General features: G+C 40.7%; 1 protein-coding gene across 3 annotated transcripts in view; it reads right to left on the reverse strand.

Moving 5' to 3' along the window:
- Positions 1–22,287, reverse strand: part of GGACT (gamma-glutamylamine cyclotransferase) — a 29,769-nt gene extending 7,482 nt beyond the window's left edge. Inside the window, exon 1 of one of the 3 annotated variants that reach the window (XM_065057798.1) lies at positions 22,155–22,287. Coding sequence is in view for 2 of the 3 variants with exons in the window: in XM_005513331.4 (XP_005513388.3) it covers positions 15,519–15,615 (97 nt within the window). In the remaining variant the exon portion in view is untranslated. Of the gene's footprint in view, positions 1–15,518; positions 15,672–21,548; positions 21,930–22,154 lie in introns of those variants that run through there. The other 2 variants (XM_005513332.4, XM_005513331.4) reach the window with 2 other exon arrangements.
- Positions 22,288–24,273: the final 1,986 nt, after the last annotated feature.

The following is a 24,273-nucleotide window of genomic DNA, read 5'->3' on the forward strand; positions in this document are numbered from 1 at the left end:
ATTTCAGGATCACGAAAGTAGAAGATGCTGTTGGGTGAAAATGAAAGCATCTCATAATCAGCACTGGCCAGGGCCCTGGGCTGCTGCTCAGTCTTAGTGCTGGTAGAGCTTCATCACTATTCACATCTGCCCTCACCTACTGATAAGAGTTTCTGCTCAGGGCTTTAGTTTTCTCTCTCAGGGACCAACAGCTTCAGTGTGGTGAGAGGGACGGGTGGCCACGGGGCCAGTCGCTGGCTCAGCCAACACGCACTCGCAGATGGAAGCTGAACTGCCATGATCAGGCCCTTTGCTCCCAGGCTGTGCCCCAAACAAGCCCTTGCTTCTCAAGCAGCAGCAGCAGCTTCAACAAAAAACATCCTTTCGCTATGATTCAGACAATTAGTGAATCCTACCAGCTTATTTAAAAAATAAAATAAATAGAGCAGCTCCATGGCTGTTTGTGATTGTGGTAGTTTTGGGTTTTATTTTGTTGGAACTTTTTTCTCGCAACTCAGAAAATATCAATTTCTCTCCCTACATACAGTAACGTTATTTTCCCTTGAGAAAAATTCTATGTTGGCTCAGTGACCAGATATAGTTACACATTAATTCTTCAGAAGTTTCTTAAAACTGTAGGAAACAGGTGAAAAAACAAAATGCCTTGAACTTTAAACATGAGCCCAGTCTGTTTAAATGAAGCAAGTTTTAAGGTCACTCTTCACTCAATGCTAACTTTCAAGAAGGACTAACATGCCAGAGAGGACTCCTGGGACTGCATCCTGTTGGGTCCTTTGATGCTTTCATTTTGTTGCTTGCTATTTTCTTTATAGCACAGACAAGGGCTTCCTGCCCGGGCCGACCTCTTTCCAACCTTGCTGAATACCTCGGAAAAAGTTTATGGCAAGGCACCTTTCTTACATTAACCACAGAGGCACCAGTGAACCAGTGGCTTCTTTGAAATCAAGAGGTTAGGGTCTCTTCACAGCAGTCGTCCACTCAGAAACTGGGAGCTGCTGGTTTGTGAAAACAAACAGGAGTATTGGAGTAACCAGTGCCACACTGGATGCTACTGGGCACTACCTGAAATGCCACTTAACCTACTTTGCAGATGCTTTTCATTTCACCCTTGGATAGTTTACATGCCCAAACCAACAAATACGCCTGTGCTTAAGCTAGAGTATCTTGAAGTATCTGCCCTCCCTTTAGACAAACATCAGTCACAGCGCTGCTTACGTGCCTCGCACCCATTCAGCATCACAGCAAACATCTGCCTTCTGTCTGAAACGGTTTCAAATAACTTTCAAGTTTACTACATAAAGGAGAAAGGAGGGGATTGGCAACAAATTAGGAGGACAAGAAAAAGATGAAAAAAATTGAAAGTCAATGGATGTGGACAAATTAAGTGGAGGCAAAAAACGAGTTGTCCCCACAAGAGAACAGTATATCAATATCATTAAGTATTGACTGTTGTGTCCTAGTATTAAGTAACAATATTAAAATATTATTGTATGAGCCTCAGAATATTATATCAAGTTCTTGTTACCACACTTCAGAAACTTGTGGACTACAGAAGTAGTTAGAACAAGCTCAGGGCAGAGCACTGAGGAAAGGAGTGCAGGACTGTTATTTTGGGGCACAGACTGAACAAGCAGCAGCTGTTTAGCTTAACCAGGAGCTGACAAGATGAGGCATAATCACCTACAAACACAGGTGAAGGTCTTACAGAAGAGACAACTGGCTTTCCATGTACATGATCCTGAGGGTCTCTTCCAACTGAAATGATTCTATGAACACACAGCTGGGCAAAATCTCTGCATAGAATAATTAAGGTGGATAGGAATGGCATTAACTTTAAATGCCAGATGGCTGTTACAGGAAAAAAGTAGGAATCAACTTCTGATAGGGCAGCTCTGCTATGCCAGCCGTGCTCCCTGTACTGTTTTGAATACTACCGTGAATTTGAAGTGGTTTCTGTCATTAAGATGCGGAGCACAACCCAGGGTTTCAGACGGCCGACATCCTGAAGCTCAGGACACAGCCTGCAGCTTGGATGGGTTCCCTGCAAGGTCAGCACACTGATTTACATGCCAATACCCGGAGCGGTCAGTTCGCTGTTTTGGACCGAGAAGAGCATCCCGTCCTCTGAAACACGACAAACACTTTGAGTACCTAGGCATGGGAACATATTTTTCTACACTGAAAAGATGGTGAGAGAGAGAAGGGGAAGAGAGAAAAGATGGGGTCTGTGCAAGATTGTGAGGTGCCTTTCCACAAGGGAAACAGGGAAATGTGCCATGGGAAGTTTAGGTTGGACATGAGGAAAAGGTTCTTTCCCCAGAGGGTGGTGCAGCACTGGAACAGGCTCCCCAGGGAGGTGTCACAGCCCCAAGCCTGACAGTGTTCAAGAAGAGACTGGACAAGCCCTCAGACACATGGTGTGAACTGTGGGGTTGTCCTGTGCAGGGGCAGGAGTTGGACTCGATGATCCTTGTGGTCCCTTCCAACTCATTGCATTCTATGAATTCTATGACTGGCCACACAACGATGCTCTGTAAGGAGGGGAGAGGTGTCCAGGTCATGGCACAGCAGTGGCCCTTCATCCCTCAGGAGTGTGACTGAGCCTGGAAAGGAGATGTTAAATAAAACCCCATCATTCTGCAATGGGAACCTCCCCGGCAGGAGCCCGTGGCAGACATTCAGCTAACAAAATGTCCTCCGCTAAACGAACCAAACAGAAAATCCAGGTATTAATCTGGGAATGGTGTCACATAACACCACACTATTTTTCCTCCAGAAACCACTTACCTACCCTGGTGTGGACCAGCTACTGAAACACAAACCTTTGGCCAACGTGGCAGAAATGAAGCATCAGAAAACCCCAACAGACTTTTTTTTTTTTCAGCCTGCAATTCCTTGGGGAACTACAGGCTGCTTTTAAGAGCCACAGAAAGGTAATTTATACACATTTACAACAACCACATATACATACAAGGATTTTTCTACACAGAGCCATGCTTTACTTGTGAAGTGTTAGTGGCCCACAGAAAAGGAGAGAGGAAGATTAAAACCAGCTGTAGTGGAGGAACCACCAGATTTAAACATAAACAATATTTTAAATACTCCACCAGGAAGGTTAGAGACAGCGTGGGGTAATGGCCAACACATTAACGCATACAAATTTTCTGAGGCTCAGTAGGAATAGTGGAAAATAAGATATATCTGTACTCATAGAAGACATACAAACATGAATGCTTTTTTATTTGTACGTATGCAACCAGGTAGTAATGGAAGTAGAAGAGGCCCTTCTTGACATTTGGAGGATCACAGCTGAGGTTACTAAGGGTGCACAAGAGGAAAAAATTGAGTATTCATATAACAATAAAGGAGAATTGTAGAATCACTTGTTTGCTGCTATAGCTCTGAAGCAAGTAAGTCGAACTGCTGCTCTGGAGATAGTCATTGGACAAACAGTAGAGAATGTGAAAAGATGAAAAAATTTCAACAGATCTTGTTTCTGTGATACACATAAATATTCTCCTTCCACTTAATTTATTCAGGTCAAGTTTTTTTAAGCTAAGAAACTGATTTTTTTTTGGGGGGGGTGTGTGTTCTGCTTTTGTTTTAAAGAAGGAAGGCTTGTACCATCCTTTCAGTATATGAATCAAATTTGTGGAAAAGCATGATATTTAGCATGTGACATACTGGTAACCAAATTAGCTCAACAAGCTGCCCAGGTAAGTGGTTGAGTCACCATCCCCGAAGGTGTTTAAAAGACACATAGATGTGGCACCTAGGGACATGGTTTAGTGGTGCACTTGGCAGTGTTAACGCTGGGACTCCATGGTTTCAAGGGTCTTTTCCAACCTAAATGATTCTATGATTCTAGTCTCTATTCTATTCTATTCTATTCTATTCTATTCTATTCTATTCTATTCTATTCTATTTCACTAACTGCAGTTATTTTATTTGCTTAATTAATTAAACGTGCATGCAAGTCTTACTTTGATAAGCTATGCAGGTAGTTTTATTAAATAAAAAGACTTTTTAACTGAATTTCAGCTTTCAGCTCAATACAAGTCAAAAATAAAAACTCGATCCATATCTCAGCAGCAAATCTCTTCCACCATTTTCTACTACAATAAAAGGTAAGCAAATGCAAACCAAAACAGAACACCAAATCAGAACTACAAAGAACTGTGAACAGATGTATATGATTATTTCAGTCCCACTGAGGCATATCACTTCTGTTTAGAAATTAGTATTGTGTTTACTATAGAAAACAAAAAAAGTCACAGATCATCATTAAAAGAAAAATGAGTTATTTCGACTGTCCTGGTCTTGATTTTTGTTCTGCAAGAAAGACTTGCAAAGTCCTCCAGTGAAATCTGAAATATACCTCACCTTCTTCTTCATCAACGGGAAAACACCCTTATCTCAAAGCAAATGCATTTACTGGCCTGCTATCTTCTACACAGAAGAAACAAATATGTATTCTGGGGGCATCCAAAAACGCTGAAATGACACTCAGCAAGGCACTGGAATAACTGCTTTCAGACGCAGAAGACACACTGACCAGAATCTGAAATATCTTCCTGCCTAGTAGAGTCAAAAATAAGCAAGAAGACAAGAAATTCCTGATTAGTTGGAGTCCTATAAGGATGTGCTGAATTAAATGTTTACTTTCAGGTAAGGAGTAGTTTGGTCTCTGATGCAGAAACAAGTTTTGTAGTCTGATGCAAAATTTAACACAGGCCTATATTTACTGAAAAACAAGGAAAAACAGATACACAAGCCCTTAAATCTCCTTGAACCACAAGAGGCTTACAAGAAGTATTGATGGAAATAAATAATTCCATAGCTCTACTTAGATCGACATTTCCAAGAAAAAAAAAGCTATTCTAGTTTTATGATGGCACGTAGAATTCACACTAAGTGAAGGTCTCCTTGACGGTGTCCAGGATCCCTGAAAGGAACCTTAATGCAAAGCATCTTAAACCAGAGGTCTGGCTGTAATAGGAAAACATTATATGATATTCATCTGAATTATACAGACGTTTATATGAGACAGAATTATTTACAAATAAATATTTATATCAATGAAAATAGCTTTGTACGTGCTCTGCAGCCTCTTTTCAGTGACCTTTGAGAAGAAATTTCTGTTACTAACTTGATAAAGGAAGAAGAATCAAGTAATGGAAGTAAATGAGAAGGGGAATAATATGCAATGTGGTTCTGAATGCAAAAAAGCCAGACTAATGTCATTAAAACCACCTCCTTTGACAAGGATAATGCAATAGACTTGGAGTCAAGTAAAATATTTAATATGAAGTGAAAAATACTTCCAGACCAAGTCATAGGGAAGAACTGTATATTGATAAGGACTTAAAGTAAGATCATGTCGAGGGTTAAGATTGCGGGGTGACAATAAAACCCTGGCAGATGTATTGTTAACCCCCTCTACCCCCCACTTCCCCCTTTTGCCCCTCCCTTTCCCCCTTTCCCACTAAGGAGAGGCGATCGGGAGGGAAAGAAGGACAGAGAGAAGAGAGCTGGAAAAAATTAAAGATGTTTTACTAATGCTACTAATAAGAATAGAGAAAATAATACAAAATATACAAAACCAATCTTGAAAGTCTCAGCAACTGCAGAGCCAGCAACCAAAGTCCTGGATTGGACTCTGCAGCCAACCGGAGCTGGATTCAGTCTCTCACTAGGCCTCAGTTCGCAGGGACGACTAGCAAGGTCCTCTCCTAATGTCGGCCATAAGCAGAAGGGAAAAAGCAAAGGCAAAAGGGACGAGATCCTTGTGATCTCCCACTTTTATATGAAGTATTCACGTGAATGGAATGTTACACACAGTTGGTCAGTTTCTTGGTCACTGATTTCTCATTGCCCCTCTTGCGAGATGTCCATCCATGCTTATCAATAAGTTTGCATTCCATTGCTAGGTTTACCAAAACATGTGTCTGGTTCTCCAGGAAAATGCAGTTAATATGAAGGCTTTAGCTGACAGGCAAAATTCACTGAAAGAGAAACTTGTTTTTAACAAAACCAGGAGAGATCATAATGGACTATATGAAAATAAGGGGTAATAAGCACAGACAGAAGTTACCCATCATATTCCTCAGGAATCAATGTTATTTTATTTATTAGTGGTCCTGCTACAGCAAGTAGTTATGTGTCTATCATATCAGTGCGTGTTGCATCCTGAGGAGGATGGATTTATGTTACAAACAGATGTCCTATGAGCTGTGTCATTGAAAGGTTGTAACTGCATTTACTAGAACTCTTTGAGCCCACCCCATCAGCTAACGTGTTACAGGCTTGTCTAGCTGTATGCTGGACAAAATATCCAGGAATAGCTATACTAAAATCCAAAACCACCACAACTACTGGGCTTCCCTTGGTCAATTAGATGGGTGACCTTGTCATAAAGGGAAACATTCTTTTATATTTTGACTGCAGAATGATGAGTGAACAAAGCCATGCTGTAGACCAGGGGAAAATAAGAAGAATCACGTAGGTTTTGCAGTCCTCAGAAATTCACATGCTCATTTTCCAACCATTTCCATTCAGAGAATTCCCTCTTCTCACATGAATGAGCACATGGATATTGGAAGTAAATACGAGCACAGGATGTTGTCCTCCTCAGCTTCAAGGGACACCTGTGCCAGCCACCAAGCTGACATGGCTGTAAGAGGGCATCACAACTGGAAGAAGTATGTCAAGGAAACACTGGAGATATCACAAAAGGTACCAGTAAAATCTCATTTAGAAAAACTGCAAGAAAGTGACCACATCTGTACTCAGAAACATCAATGAAAACTTAAGTGCACGGATGGGAAAGTTGTTTGTTTCCTTGATCACTCTACTTTATAGGGTTAAAAATAAAGAGATGGAATGGCTTAGATTTGCAAATAGAGTCTGTTAGTCTTTTTACAGTTGTGTAAATTGCATTATCTCAGGGCAAGCATCTATTACGTCTTTTTCTGCAGTTATGCATGTCTGTATTTAATGATTCGAAGGTGGTCCTATGTGCCTAGAAGTCTTATATTTTCCAGCACCAGGTCATTTTTTGAAGGATTTTATGTCTACAAACCAAGTGCTTTCCATCTGCAATATGTTCCTGCATCATGACAGCATATAGAGTAGCTGAAAAACAGCATTGTAGGGACGTAAGTCTTCAAAGTTACTTTGGGTGCACATGAGACAAACTCACATGCCTTAAGGCATTCAACATATCTAGGAGAGTGCCCAGCTGCACCTATCCATCAATCTAGACTTTGTGCTGGGAAAAGAGGCATGGATGGCAGACAAGGCAATAATGCAATACAAAATGTTCTGAATGCCTCAAGCTAGATCTCAAGATGTAGCCAAATTACAATTGGAGCAGACTCCAACCAAAGGTGATTAGGCCTTAAGCATAAATTAGCATATCTTCCAACTAGCTCTAATACCTCCCCGCAATAGCCTCCTCCCACACACGTAAAACAAGGGACAAAATTATGAGAGAAGAGCATGGCTAAACTGGCTACATTATTATTCAACAGCGCAGATCAAAGGGATGCACAGATTTCCCTGTGAAAAGGGTAACTGCCACTGCCTGTACCGTGGGACATGAGACAGAAGTGACAACAGAAACGCTATATTAATGCTTTTCCAAAGTTTGCTCTGAAAATGAGAACACAATACCTGCTGCAATTGGCTTTATTTTATTGCTCTGCTTTATTTTATTGCTCAGCTTTCCAAATAGATCCCAAATATCCAGTAACATGTAAAGTATGCTCCAGTTCACTTCCTTATACTTTACTTTTTCCAATTTCAGTGTCAGTGAACAGGATGAGCAGGACAGGAAGAACAAGTCCTAAGACTTCTCTGTCCCTCTAAATGAAAACTTTTTTCTTGCATTGGCATCAACAGACATTTTCAACACGTACCTCCTCTTGGCCCAAATTGATATATAAATCCAACTGTTCTTCTTGTTAGAAACTTTCTGCTAATTTAAAGCACACCACCACTTATAATTTATTTTTATGCCACAAAGAAGAGCCTCCAGGAAATACCATGGAGAAGTCAGCACCATGCTTTCAAAATCAGACTGCTTCCCTTGGAAGGTCTTGGCTCATAGCAACTACGCCCTGTGCATTTCGAGAGGTAGTTCTGCGTGAACACTAGTATACCCTCACATCAAATACATTCCACAATGAAAAGCTGAAATAAAAAGGGATGATTTTACAGATTAGCCCAATATAAAAATTTGGGCTTAAGTTTATGTTAACTGAAAAACTTAGACATAAACATTATTCATACAATGTTAAAAAGACACAAAACATTATCAAATAACTGATTAATCTAACTTGGTCATAGAAAGTTACATTTCAGCCCTTGAACAAATCAGTTACTACCTTCCCAATGCCATGCCCCTGCCCAAATATCATGTAGTATATCAGCTTCTGGTTAACACCCAATCCCCAAATAAAGGAATATGTTATTATTCTGAACACCATTCGTCCCAGATTTAACAGATGGTATCTAGGGACAGTTAAATTTACTTCTGCATTCTCTAAGCAAATACTCACTTAGTGATTATAATTAACTTAAGATAAATTAAATAATGTAATTAGAGAGTTACCACTGGATGTAAATCAAGAAACAGTGCATTACTTAAAACATAGGAAGAAGAGAAACCATACAAGAATTTGCTTCTGTCTTTTTGATATGGCTTAAAAAAACAAGTAATGAAAAAATCACTTCTGATTTTTAACAGATTTATTTTAAGACATAACTCAAATTATTGTCAAATTACAAACCTTCCCTAGTTCACTGTTTACCCCACAATAGCTATCAATTAATAAAGGTATGCTTCTGAATACATAATGCATTACATTTTTTACTTTCAACACCTGGTGTCACCAGAATAACGCCGTATATTTCTAAAATGCTCTGCAGTTGTGTATGTGTGCTTTGATTTTAGGGCAGCAATACTTCAAAAGAAGTGGAACCATAGAAAATCCTGGGAAGTGACACACAGATAATTTTTGTGGTAAAATGATACATAATCAGTTAACTGACCACAACAGGTCATTTTAAAAATGAAATTCAAGGTGTCTAAAAGCCTTCATCCCTTAGTCAAAGTCAAAAAAGGCCTGAAAATTCTGCTGTATCTCCATATTTTGAGCAAGCTAAATCCTACACCTGTGTTGCAAAAAGTCTTTAACTGGTTACTTCTACTACACCAGAATTTTGCTAATTGCAATCAGTTTTTGTATTGGCTAACAACTATATTTCCATCCAGTCTAGGGCTGATATTAATTGGTTATTATGATGGTTCTACTGAGAACACACAGAGAGAAGTGATTTTCATTGATTATTGTTTGGAGCTCCTTGGATCTCCAAGATACTAAATAAAAAAATTAAATATCAAAGAAGATTTAATTAATCTCAGTCTCTTCCTCCACTCTATCAGCAAGACAGAGCCGATAAAAAAATTGACAAATTCATGGAAATTGCAAAAAGCGTCAGAACTGGTGATACTATTAATTAAAATAATGAGAAGACACATGTATTTATTTGCTTTAAACTTTATAGAGAATTAGAGCTTCTTAGCTTTTTAAGCTTATTTCAAAACCCAAACAGAATTATGGCAAGCAGTTAGATCAACTTTTATGAGATTTACATTGTGCTATATGTTGTTTTATTTTTTTTTTTTTTAATCTAGCTTTTCAAATGAATTAGTGAAAGAATCTTGGACTTTTGGAAGAAGAGTCATAGCCTTGTTATACAAAGAAGATTGAAAATACCATATTATAACACAAAAGCAATACTTTTGAGATTTCAGAAAGTTTTGATTCTATTTTGGAAGCAAATTCTGTATCAGGAAACAGAGGAAGGGGTGGTCAAGATATTTGTAATTAATTTTGTAAAAGCACATTCAGACTGCCATTTCCACTAATTACCCATGAGTTTTCTATTGCAGACTTCTCAAAAGTCATATTGTCTTTCACTGTGTTTTCAGGGACTTGCATTGGTATGAGGTTTTCAGGTTGTGGTGCAACCATTGTGGAATTTAAAGCTAAAACAAAAAGGCTAACACTGGTGCAGGAATTATTTTCAGTTGAACACATAGCTAGAAAACATAGACAATGTTTGTAGGAGATCCCCAGGATCCAGCAAGGCACTTACTACCTCTTGACTGATTTGGGGAGGCCACCTTTTTTATGATAGAAGATCAAATCACCTAAAAGGGAGATAGGCAAGCAAAGCAACCTAGAATACTGTTATCAAATAACATAACCCCATATAAAGGAAAAATAAGTCATAGAAAGCTGGAAAAAAAAAACAGAGGCCTGAGAAGAGGGATACTGAGTCATTAATAAAAAAGAGCTTTTCTCCAAACTGCTTGATTTAAACAGATGTTAACATAAATAATTTTTAAAAGAGGCTACCTAAGTCTGGTAGGCTAACAGAGTTCAAGCACGTATGTAAAACCTGTCTATTTAGTATAACAATGTCACTTGTTCTCTCTAGCTTCAGCATGTCAGAACAAAAAATGCCAACAGCAAAAAAATAAAAACAAAATGTCAATTATTTTAGGACTCCATAACCCCTCATCTCTTTCCCACATCCCTTTTTAAAAGGGAGAGCTACAAAAAAACACAGGTCTTAAAGGACTCCTTTCTCCCAAATTCTCCCAAAAGATACAAGCATTCAATTGTCACTGAATCGGAATGTGCTTAAACTGGACATGAAAAGAGCAGAAGTACAACTGCTGATGTTATACAGGGGTCAAAAAGGTTTGTGTAGAGCTGCTCAGTGGAGCAGCCTGACTTGTGCCCAGCAGGAGAGGCTGAGCAGCCCACGCTGCCTGGGTGAGACCAATCAGAACAACACTGCCCACACAGACCCTGGAGACTCCACTTGGATGGATATATCTGCTAATTCCAATGTCAGTTCCTATGGAAGAAAGAAAGGATGCAGACCTTATAGTAATAAAGAACTAAGATTTAGAACACTCATAGAGGTAGTTTCCTACCTCTACAGCTGGTAAGATGTCCAGAAGCTGAAAAGCAATCATCGATCTTGATCTATACTAGTTCTTTATTTTGACTTTGGTAGAACTTTTGACACTGCTGCTCATGATATTTCCAGAAGGAAGCTAGAAAAACATGATTTAACAAGAACTGTTGGTACCTAAACTGTTGGTAAAAAAAAGTTTAGAAAGACATTTAATATTTATCAGAGGTTCATCTCAAACTGGACATATGTCCAAAATTTGCTATTTTCATTCCAGTAGCAGGAAAATACTGGTAATGGAAACACTCCCAGCTGGGGAACAGCTCTGTGGAAAGGGATCTGGGCATCCTGGTGGACAAGCAGCTCAATATGAGTGAACAGTGGGCTGCTGCAGCAAAGAAAGCCAGCAGATGCTGGGCTGCATCAACAAGGGCATCACCATCAGAGACAAAGGTCATTATCCCACTCTTCTCAGTGCTTGTCAGGCCACACCTGGAATACTGTGTTCAGTTTTGTTCCCTGCTAAACAAAAAAAGATGTGGACAGGCTGGAGAGGGTCCAGAGAAGGGCCACAAAAATGATCAAACAACTGGGAAGCTGCCATAGGAGGAAGGGCTGAGAGAACTGGGCTTGTTCAGCCTTGAGAAAAGCTTAGGAGAGACGACCTCATCACCATGTTCTGGTATTTAAAGGGTGGCTACAAAGAAGATGGAGACTCCCTTTTTACAAGGAGTTCACATGGAAAAGACAAGGAGTAATGGGTACAAGTTACTCCTGGGGAGATTCCAACTAGACACAAGAAGGAAAGTTTTCACAAAGAGAACAAGCAGCCATTGGAATAATGTCCCCAGGAAAGCAGTGGATTCCCCAACATTGGACACTTAAGATTCAGCTGGACAGGGTGTTGGGCCGTCTTGCCTAGATTGTGCTTTTGCCAAGGAAGTTTGGACCAGATGATCCTGTGGCCCTTACAATCTGGTATTCTATGATTTTATGATTCACTCAATGATGTAAAAGATACAGGTAATACCACAATGCAAGAGGCTGTGCACAAGGCTAATGAGACAGTTGCAAGCCTCTGCACAACTACCACCCTGCAGCAGATGTTCAAGGATGGCCAGTGCAGAGTTCTAAGATCAGCCAAGAATAATCAATGGCATAATCAAATTACGGGGAAAGATGAGCATAACAGCAGTTCTGCAGAAAGACATTTGGCAGTTACAACTATCATGAACTGAACATGAGTCAACAATGTGGTACTCTTGGCAAAATAACATCCTAATGTTTACATACAAACAAGTGTATCAGTAGTAAAACATGTGAACATAATCTTGTGCTCTGATCTGGTCACAAATTGAGTAGTATGTCCAGCTCTGAGCACTGTGCTCCTAGAGAAACATCATCAGTTGCACAGAAGAGAGAAAACAATAATAGGTCAAGAAACCACAACCTATAGGCAAAAAACAAGAGACTGCACTGCAATCAATTGTTTTAGAGAAAATGGGGTCATGCTTTCAAGTATATGAAAGCATACTGTAATAGAAAAAGAGAGACAGTAAGCTGCTTTCCATCTATTTGGAAGGAAGACCCGATGAACTTAAATTCCAAAAATGGACATTAGGAAAGACTAACCATCTATTGGTAAGCACAGTGCCTAGGAAGAGCCCAGACCATCCAGGAAGGCTGAAAATCCTTCATTACTGACTATCCTCAACAGCGAGCCAGTCAAATCTCTATCAGAAATAACACTACTACTGCCAAACTTGCCTTTTGCCAAGGAACTGGATGAGACAATCTCTTAGTTCTCCTTTAAAAAGTAAAATTAAAAGGCAGTTTGATTCATATGCTATGCATGAAAAGTAATGCTAGATGCATAGACACTGCAAGAGACTGATTCTGTGGTCCAGTCATTAGATTCCTGATACCTCAAGAGGAGAATTCTAGATCCCACTCCCTGCCTGTTTATAGATGGTACATTATGCAATTAGTTGTTTTTGAAGGCTTTATCTCTAAATAGCAATAACCCTGAAAAGAGAGAATGAAATGTTCAATTTCCACCCCATTCATACTCCATGTAGCACCTCCCAAACACACTCAAAAACACAATCCCAAGGTAGCACATTGAATGCTCTCCGACCCCACAAATCTTACGTTGCTTTCTGTACTGTGATCTGGTTTCAAAAGGCCAAACAAGACCCAGTATTCCTAAAAGACATGGATTAGAGCCCTCAGGAGAGAGGCCATTAATCTCATTTTTCTACTTTCTAGGAGATGGTGCAGCCAAAGCCTGTTGTGCAGCTGAAGCTGGCTTTGGCTGGATCTGGCACACACAAGGTACGTGTGGCTCCAAGACAGAGCAGTGCCAGGCCAGCTGTACAGCTTTGGCTGACAAAAGCACTGAAAGAAGGAAAAGTGTGAGAACAACACAGGACTGCACCGTCACAGCCTCAAGAACTGCTTCACAGCTCACTGTTATAATTCCCTCTCTCAAGCTTCTGTTTCTTAGGTTGGAAGCTACACAGGGTTTGCAAGGCAGCCATCTCATTTTACATGTTGTACATAAAAGCAGCTCAAAAAAAAAAAAAAAAAGTAAGCCCTCTCTCTGTTTTGTCTGTTTTTCTTCCCAAACACTGTTTTCAGATCACAGATATGAGGTATTTTGATTGCAAGAAGTTCTGAAATAATTTCTATTTATTACAGATTTTTAAAATATAAATTATATTTTGTTTATAGGCATAGGCTTTATTTGTTCTATTGATAGCAAGCTGGTGAGATAAATCATTTTGACAGAGAATAATTGAAAATGTATACCCTCATGCAGTTTTCCTCCAAAGTGTCGATGAGGCAACTGTAGACAAGATCTAGGACTATTTTTCTAGACATACAGGAAACAATCTTGCACACACATTTGTTCACAGACTGTTTTTGGCATATGTGATCTCACTGGAGATTCACAGGTAAATTGTTACACGTGCAAATGGGTGTAATGTAGAGCAACGCCATAGGTCTTAGCAAAAAGGACAAGGTAAGTTAGTGCATGTTTCTTAGAAAGACAGTTAAGTGATTATGTTGTGGTAGCTCAGACAATACGCTACAAAAGTTACATCTGCGGCAGCTCTGCCCAAAACACAGAAATAATCAGAGATGGGACCCAAGAAGAGCTGCCTAAGTAAATGCTAAATTAGTGCATGCTTTTAATACTGCAGAGTTTTTACAGATCACAAAGTACAAGATTACTGGGAGTTTATTCCTCCTAAGAGGTAAAATAATTAATCTTAAGACTGTCTGCTCCACTCCAACTGAAAGTATTTCCTAATACTTCTTCCTAAACACATCCTCAAAGCACCACTACTACCTAAAGTAAAAATCCATCTGATAATATAGTTGGGCTGATGGGCTCAGTGAGCTGGTGTAGAGAACTGGAGTGCAGTGGAGTTGGAATGTCAAAGAAATAATCCATCCCATGTATCATTTTAAGAATTACCCAAATGGGATTTATTTCTGACCTGTCTGATGTGAAACCAAATTACCAGATTTGGCATGGTCATGAAAGGCAAATGATCCTAATACAAACCAGGTTATGTGCCTGCTATGCCACTCTGCAGACCCCTGTTTAAAATCAGGTTACATCAACACTGATGGTCAACCTCAAAAACCAAAATAAAAATTAAAATTGAAATTGAAAAATCAGTCATGAACTTTATATCTGGTAACTCTGTTGTATGATTTAGAGCACAAAGTTATATGAAAAGAATAACTACAATCAACAAGATTCAAAACTGAAATAGATCACTGTGTCAATGAATAAACATTTCCTGTATTCATAACGTGACTGTGATAATAATATTCCTCTGCTACAGGCAGCTAAATTATAGAGCCTATTCAAGTTTTCACCTAAAACAACAAAGAAATTGAAGGTAACATGTAAGTCATATAGACTACAATTTGACAAATTAAAGAGATTAAATCGTTGCTTTGATAAACGGAAATTAGGTAAAAACCTTCTCTGCATTAGTTCATCATGTAGAAAATTAAAGATATTTGATGCCACCCATTAATGAAGTAAACTGTCATTAAGCACTTAATTAAAAGATATAACTACTAGCAGTAAAAGAACAGACTAGATGAGCAGATGGATCCAGATATATTTTGACCTAAATTTCTTGATATTTTGACAAGATAAATAAAGGTAAATATAAACAAAAATAGAAGGGAGAGGAAAAAACAGCCAGCATATCTCATTAAGAAGTCCTATACTAGAAAGATGAAAAAACACCAACCACCTCTTTTCTCTCTTTACTGCACCTGTTTGTCTTCCCCAAGATGTTTTGTTTCTCCTAAGCAGGTTTCCTGAAACTTCGTATAACTACACAAATAATCACATTACTGAGAAATTTATTATGTCTGGAACCATAATCATGAAATAAGGCCCACTGCCTTAAGACAGCTTAATCAAAACAAAGAAATCATTAACCTAAAATATTATTTAAATCTCTATGCCCACATCCAAATGCAATACTTACCAAACAGTGCCTCCAACACCTCACAGGCAGCCTGAGACAAAGCAGTACTTGGTGTTGTGCAGTGATGTATTTTAAAGCACTGCTTCAAAGTACACATTGCCACACTCCACACACGTGCTGTTACTCCATCCCCTTTCAGTGAAAATATTATGCAACACTGAGCTCAGAATCTCACTCAGTCATTCTACAGAAAATCTAAGTTTTGTTGGCTTCAGCCTCAAAGAAAATCAATAATAATTGATATATACTCTTGAACATATTTAAATGCTGACATTCACCCCAAGATAACATTTTCCACCTAGTAATCTTTTCTCCTCACTTTTCTAATCTCTGTAGGGTTGTCACATCTTCTTTAGAGTTCTTCCTTTGCACAGAATAAGTTTGGGCTTAAGTTGTTCTTCAAGTCACAATCTCTCCTGAGCACCCTCACAGATAAGCTGTCAGGGGAATAAGGAAACCTAATGCCTATACCCTTCTCCTGCTTCTATCTATAAATCACAGACCATCACAACTCAGCTGACAACCCTGGCATGTAATTATTTTTTTCATCCTTCGTCTGATTATCTGTACCTAACTGCTATTACTTAAAACTCTTTTCTTCAGTTGCCTCCAATTTTTCCACCCATGTGTTCCAATAACACTTCATCTCTGAAAAAGTCCTATTGTGAGCACAAATCTGACCTGAACTATAAAAAATGTGAATCCAGTAATTTTCTCTGCAATTTGTTACTGTGGACACTTATAGGATTGATCCCTTTCTCCAGTCTCCTTACATTTCTGTTCCTTTTCCATGAGTTTTTCACAAAATCCATTAAGGATTCCCATTTTCCCCCAGACGGAAACACTAACAAGAACCTGCTGCCTCACTGTAGAACAACATTCTCTCAGTCCAGCTGAGCTGGGTTAAGTGAATCCAGACAAGAGAGTGTACTCTGGCACTCATTCAATGTGTCACCAGTGTATAGCCACATAACTCCTTGAGTACAGGAAAATAAATAAAAACCAGAGACCAGAAGAATGTCATCACAAAAGGGAGGCAGGAGTTACAGAGAAGGACAAACAGAAAGCTGGTGCCTAGTGGCATGGAGACAGACTGCATGGGGCACAGTCTTACTGTCTTACAAGCTAAAATTTGAGAGATGCCAAGGAAGGGGCCAATATCCCTTCACCGGACACCTGTAAAAATGTTGACAGAACCAGATACTTTACTGGGCAACATCTTCCACTCGCACTTCTAGACTTGCAAACCACTTGAGCCTTCAAGTTTGCTTTCTTGTGATACTGATTATTTTGCAGCTTCTAGCTTAGAAATTCTGACTACAGATGCTGAATCAATGATTAAACAGCCTTAAACACTTTCTTTCAAGCTTGAAGCACCACTGTGTGTTACCTGAATCTGAAAAGTTTTATTCCAGCACCCGTAATGAATTGCAGGTCAAGCAATTAGTTAAATTAGCGTAAAAAAGACAAAGAGATGCAACAGAAGAACTGCAGAAGATTGAGTCCAGATCAGCAGCAGAAAATATTCTGGAGAAAAGGGAAGTCTTTTATACTACCACTCCAAAACATTATTTGAATTGTCCATGATACTGTTACCAGAAAGTAACATAATACCAACAAGTGTTCCCAAGACTTGTGGAAAATACAAGTAAGCAGAGTTTTATACTTGTAATGGGACATGAACATCTACATCTCCTTCCTCACTAATGGGAAAGCTAAAACCCTGACTGTTGTTGGGGAGCTAGGACTCAGCCAAAAGTGCAGTACAGCAGTCAAAATGATACTGGCTGAGATCCACGTTTCCTCTGACATCTCAATGATTTACCTTACTCATTCTGACCTTAATACCTTACTCATGAATACACCTTGCTGAACAAAGAAAGCAGCAAAGAAGGTGAGTGTCCTGCACCGTACTAACAGAAGTACAGCCAGCAGCTTGAGGGAAGTGGTGATCTCCCTTTACTTGACACTCACTAGAACACACCTACTATGCTGCATCCAGTTTTGGGGCCCTCAGTACAAAGAAGGTATCAATAAACTGCAGCGAGTTCAGATGATCATGAGGCAGGAGCACTCGCTCTGTGAAAAGCAGCTCAGGAAACTGGGCCTGTTCAATCAGAGAGAAGATGGCTTTGGGGTGACCTCACAGCAGTCTCCCCATACCCACGAGGAGGTTATCCAGAAAACGAAGCTAAGCTCTTCACAGTGGTGCAAGTGAGGACTGGGGATACAACAGGTATAAATGAAAGCAAGAGAGGCCCCAACTTGATTTGAAGAAAAGGGCTTTCAGATGCAGACACACACTGAAGATGCTGTGTAGTCTCTGTCCATAAAGGTTTTCAAGACACAGCGGATAAAGCTCTGAAGAGCCTGGTCTGCCCACACTGGTGACCCTGCTTTGAATCAGGAGGTTGGACTAGAGACTCCAAGGTCCCTTCCAACCTGAATTATACTATGAAAAAAGTTGTGGGACTGTACCAGGCTAGATGAAATGAGTGGAGGGAAAGAAGAAAAATAGACTCGCCATTACTCTGTTATTATTTGCCAGCACATACGTTTAAAATTGCAGTGTCATCCTAATATAGATATTCTTGCACAGCTGAAGGCTGATGCATGTGGGATGATCCTCCTCACAGGTACAGTGGCAACACACAGCACTGGAAAAAGGCAAAGCTTCAGGAGAGGGATGAGAAAAAGCAACTGTGTGTAGCCAAGAACTTCTGTCAGAATGTCAGCAATGTGATGGTAACTGTCTTCTAGTAAAGAACATGAACAATTACAATCAAAACACTGCAGAGAAAGGTGGTTTTACAGGTAATTCCAAAGGAAAAGAGGTGTCTTATAAGGCAGAAATCAGGAATGACAGGGATATTCAATAAGTTTTCTCAAGATGTTAAGAGGAAATGGCTGACGTGCTTAAAGAAATTACGACAGCAAAAAATCTTAATGTAAAGGGTATTCTTGAAAAACACTGTAATGGTGAATCAATAGAATGTTATATTATCCTGGTTTAGTCTGTCCTTCTTTAGCATTAATTGATTTTTGGAAGTGAGGAAAAGAGAGCTGTATCTGACATGGTCCATAAAATGTAATTAAACTTTTGTAGTGAAAAAGAGCAGAAAATTCTAAATAGCTACAGATTTTGATTTAAGAACAGCGATTTACTACTGCTGGAATAGTTCTGGTTTTGAAGAAAATGTATTAAGCACTCTCTTCAGAGACAGAATGAAAAAGGTATTACATTCGCAAAGTCAATGGTATGACTACATCCATGCATTTTCCCTGTCTCTTATTAAATTATCTATGGAATACCCTCTCTTCAAAATGCTGAAAAAAAAATATTTTGAAAAAAAAAAGGTAGCATAAGTTCATATGGAAAACATGTCCTATCATGGCAAATGTTTTCTGCTTAAGCATTTTATGCCACTTAAAATGTCATGCAAGTTTCACATTTAATTCTACTTAAATCAAGAGAGTTATGAAAATTGTTCAACTAGGTTCAAATTCAAAGAGCACATGCTTTTAGATCAGGAGAAACATACAGCCAGACTTGAATAACAATAGAAAATTAAAAAATAAGTACATTGTTCCAAAAAAGAGATGACAAGAACTACAGTGAAACAAAGTGTATTTTTTGCTACAAACAGATTACACAGAAAAATAATTTGCCTGATCCATCAGAGAGTAAAAGAGTACTGGAGCTAGCAGCAAAAATCAGATGCCACAAAATACTTCTGGAATTTATTATTTCCTTATTTCACTTCATGACACCCTCATGACTGCACCTTTGTGCCTGTACCAACAGTCACAAATTCAAAATGCAGATCATGCAGTCACGTAACCTCACTTCCCAAAAGTTCCTCAAGAAGAGCAAACACAACCCTGTGAACAACAGAGGAAAAAGAGGCAAAAATTGTGCTTACAACAGCAGTCAGATGACAGTTATTTTCAAAAGGAAACTTCTTTTGTAATAGGTAGTTGGGTTACTACTAGGAGACATGAAAACATATAGACAGAGGAATGTTTGGAAAGGACCTTCGAAGGTTACCTAGCCCAGCCTTCCCCTCAAATCAAGGCTAAAGCCAACGCCAGAGGACACTTTATCAAGCGAGGAGGCTGTGCTCAGTGTAGCAGTGGGTGGGAGAGACAGCAGGATGTCTGGTGCAAAATCAAGGCCTGGTCTGTGCTCTGCACTCTCAGAGGGGCCTAGCTTTCCACATCAAAAATCAGCGAAGGAAAGCATGAACTGACATGATGATCCTTTCTAAAGGCTAGAAAGCACACACTGCAGTAAGTGAAGCATTCAAACCAGTAGTTCTGCCCTGAACCGATATGAGAAAACAATCAGAAAAAAAAATTTGATCACACATATAAAGAAGGCACCAAAAGGTAATTTATAAGGAGCAGACGATATGACAGATATCGACAACATGACCTATTCTCTTTTGTGACCAAGCAAAGCTTTGTTCAATATTCCAGTGGTCTCAAAACAAACTCAGAACAAGCTCAAAGAAAGTTGTTTGCAAAGCTGATGCAGAACACCACAGTAACTTGTAAAGTGACAACAGGCTGCAAAAACCCAAGCAAAATTGAGTATGACACACATATTAAGTAGTTAATATTTGTGTAGCAATATTTTACATTTTAAAACATTAGCAATGTATGGGAAATCCATTTTTTGTTTAATGTGTAACACCTTTGACAATTCAGGTTTCAAGACAGTAACAGACATCTGTTTTGTGTAGCTTTTATTTACCGATGGTAATAGAATGCTGTAATACACTTAGGTAAAAAGACATGTTAGTTTTCATATCACTTTGACAGCTACCATGGAACAAGGGCAGGAGACCAGTGCTAGCTGAGGACACATACACTTTACAGAAACAGTTGAGGTTTTTAAGGCTTTTCTCAGGAGGAGGGGAGAAGGAAGATGGAAATATGCCCATTTTTCATTCAGACATGTGAAATTTAAAGACTTTTAATGGCCTATGTCACACAATCAACAATTTTAATTGTCAAGAAATTGCTTTTACAGGTTGACTGCCTGCTTAAACGAGAGAGTATATAAAACAAGCCCGCTCTTCACACAGTCCTACATGAAAGAGCTTGGTCATGGAAATATTATAGTTATGCCTCTGTACATTAAGCTCTACATAAGTTGCTACCTTGATATTTTCAAACCATGGCAAAAATTACAGAAGTAGCAAATTAAAAAGCCCTGAAGCAAAAAATGAGGAAGTTAATTGTCTGGAGTTAATACAGATACAGCTAAATGAGCATTAACTCAAAAGCAAAAGGTTTACATAACTGTAAAAGGCAAAAAGATATAGAAAGTGCAGGAAATGAAAATATAGTGAAATTAAGTCCTTACGATTAAAAAAAAAAGATTAAAAAAACCTCAATCTGGTCCAAGCAATGCAAACAAGAAGATAAATGCTCTGAAGTGTTATCTTGTAAAGACACAGGTACCAACTCTCATAGCTTCTATGCATCTATGATACCTGAACTACAGGGTGTTTCAAAAAGATGGACCCAATTTGAAATATTGGCTCCCAAGATCCCCAGACATTACACCCTGTGGCTTTTTCTTGTGGGGATACATCAAAAATTGTGTTTTGGTGCCACCATTAGCGACTAATCTGGATGACCTCAAAAAGACAATGACGGTAGCAGTGACCTCAGCTGAAAAAGACACTTTGAGAGGCACTTGGGATAATTTCAACTATTGTCAAGGTGTTGTCTGTACAGCAGGTGAAGGGAAAATAGGGCAAAGGTTCTTGAAACTTGGTAACTCATTAAACTGTAAGTTTTTGTGTAATTGTAACACTTTGCCATGGTGAAATACACTGCTTTGAAACTGGCTCCACCTTTTTGAAGCATCTTTTTTCTGCTCTCCCTCTAGTTTAGGTATTCTTCAAATCAGCATCACTAATCCTCACAAGGTAGGTTACTAAAACGAGTCTCTGGATCATAACGACCTCTTTGGAGGAAGCTCTAAGCACCTGTGTGTCTGAACGCGAGCTGCACTACCTTGGGCCATCAGCGCCGTTCCAAGTTCAGTCACGGATCTCCCCGAACTGGCTTGTACGACTGGAGCAACAGGCCGCCAGCAGCCCAGCTGTCGCCGGCACGCTGAGGCACGCCGCTGTTTGTCACCCTACAGGCCCGGTGAGGAGAAAGGCAGCGCGGTGCCCGGCGCAGGAGCCCTCAGCCCAGCGGCTGGGGGCGGAAGGCGCCCAGTCGCTTGCAGCTCCACCCCACGGCCACCGCCGACCGGCAATGGGCCCCTAAGCCCGCTTCCACCGGAGAGCCGGCAGAGCCCTTCTCCGTGGCCGCCCCACCCGGGCGGACCAACGATAGCGGCAGCGGCCGGGCGGCGCGAGGGGAACGGTTGGGCCCAACGGCTGCCGCGGAGCCCCGCCCCCCACCGCGAGCGCCGGCCGCTCCGCCAGCGGCTCATTGGCCGCGAGGAGACCCCGCGGCGGCGTCACCGGGAGCGTGAGGGGTGGCGCGTGCAGAGAAACACCGGCCGCTCGAACCGCGCGGGGCCGCCGCGTCACGTGGAGGCGAGGGCGAATCGCCCCGCCCCGCCCCGCCTGCGCGGGTCCTAGCGCCCGCCATCTCCTCAGCACTCACTCGCCAGCGCCGCCGCTGCCTCCGCGCCTTCTCCTCCACCGGCTGCCGCCGCCTTCTGCCCGTCCCGGGGCGCCTCTCTGGGGAGTATGCGGCGGGGCGGAGCGGCGGGGTTGCCCCGCCCCGGGGCCTCCCCTGCCCACCCCCGCGGGACGGGGCACACGGGGACAGCGCGGAGCGTCCGCGGGCTGCGGGCTTCAGGGTGGAGTGAGCTGGGGTCGTTCGCCCGAGCCGCCTGGGCTGCGAGAGGGACCAGGCGTCCTTTGCGGAGAGGTGAGCAGCCGGGCAGAGCGGCCAGCCAGGCCCGGAGGTGGGGGAGCGGGGCAGGCGGTGCCAGTCGCGAAAGCAGCACCCCGGGGTGCAGCGCCCTGCGCTCACCGAAACCGGCAACAACCGGAGAATCCGCAGCAGCAGCTCCGCGGTCGTAACCTCGGGCAGCAAATCTGGCTTCTGGAGGACTTTTAACAACCCTCGGTGTTTTATAAACGATATTAACTACGCTATCGAAGGGATTTTGGCTGTGGAGAGATGGATTTTGAGCCTGCTGAAGCAAAAGTTTTAACACTTGTAGGGTCCCCTTTAGCTAAGGGACCAGGCTGCTCTTTAGCAAAGCACGTTAAGAATCCACACACTAAAATTACTGTAAATAGAGGGGCAGGAGGAGTAAGAGTAAGGTACTCTTGTGCTCCATTCAACACCGAACGATTCAGTGTTTGGAGCATCTGAGCACCGTTCTGTAGCCTGGGTGTTGCAGCAAGTAACGTTTGGGTTTCAGACACTCCTGCTTGACTAGGGAACGAGTTGAGAGTCAGGTTGCATCCTTTACAGATTATTCACTTTCTTACACAGTTAGCATTCAACAATTCTATTCCAGCTCTAACACAGGGTAAGTTTGCTCAGAGTCCAAGCCCATATTTCCCATTTTTCTTTCTACAGTTTAGTTTTAGAGATTGAATTAATTAGCTAGGTATTCCATCACCTACCACAATACTTACTTTTTTTTTGGCATACACTTGTGCAGAATCATAGTTACTCTAAGGCAAGAATGTCCTCACGGTACTAGGCTACCATGCCTCTTAGATTTTCTTCCTACCTTATAGAAAAACCCTCGATCAGAAACTTACTAGAAAATAAACGCCATTAATTGCCACTAAAATCTGTGCAAAAAGACAGCAAAATGCAGATCTATGACATGGCTCTGTTACAAATGTATTTACCTCTTGCTCAGCTGAAAAGAAATTGGAATGTACCGCTGGCAATCTAAATGATTAACACAACATTAAAAACCATTTCAACCAAGCAATCGCAAACTACTAATTTCAGTATCTGTAGGGATTTTTCCTCTAACAAAAATAGTTATTTTAAAAAGGTGTGAACCACTTGTCATGTATCATCACTGACATCATGACGGAACACGTGTGCCACGACACCACAGTGCCGCTTTCCAATACAAAGTGCTCAACAATCCATGTGGCTACGTGCATCCTCGTATTCGGTGTGGCCATACGGTCCTTTTTCCTTAAAGCGCAGGATGCAGGTTGCTGTGTGCATAACATGACACTTATGTGCAATCACTTCACCTTATCCAGCACAGTCTCAAGTGGCCATTGTTAGTGGTACCTGTAGTACATGATAGGAGTTTGGCTCCCTTGGTGTTTACATCACAGAAATGAAAACGTGATCTCATTTTGGTTTCTAGCAAACTGTAGTCTTTTCAACTGAAACATGCCCTTGTGAACACCCACTTGGTAGAGGCATATCAAGAGCTGTGGAATGGCCAAGGCAAGAAATCATGTGGGATCTCCATGTAATTGTAGCTATGTACATGTAGCTATGTGCACATGAAATATGGAACACAAGCACAAACCAGAAAATAAATGTGAAGATATTTAAACTAAAAAGCCCACACCGTATAGAAATGGACTATGTTCTCACATTTAACATTCTAACAGGTACAGTGTACCTTTAATTTAAGAAAACAATCCCACCTTTGCTTTAGATTGCTTTTAAAGCAAAATGAAGGACACAGAAAGTCAATTAAATAAGAAGTTTTTACCATTATTGTGACCATAGACAAGCTAACAATGGATTGAACTGGACCTGAATGTTCTGTTGCTGTAGG

This window comes from Columba livia, chromosome 1, assembly GCF_036013475.1.
Source record: "Columba livia isolate bColLiv1 breed racing homer chromosome 1, bColLiv1.pat.W.v2, whole genome shotgun sequence".
In the NCBI taxonomy this organism is placed as follows: domain Eukaryota; kingdom Metazoa; phylum Chordata; class Aves; order Columbiformes; family Columbidae; genus Columba; species Columba livia.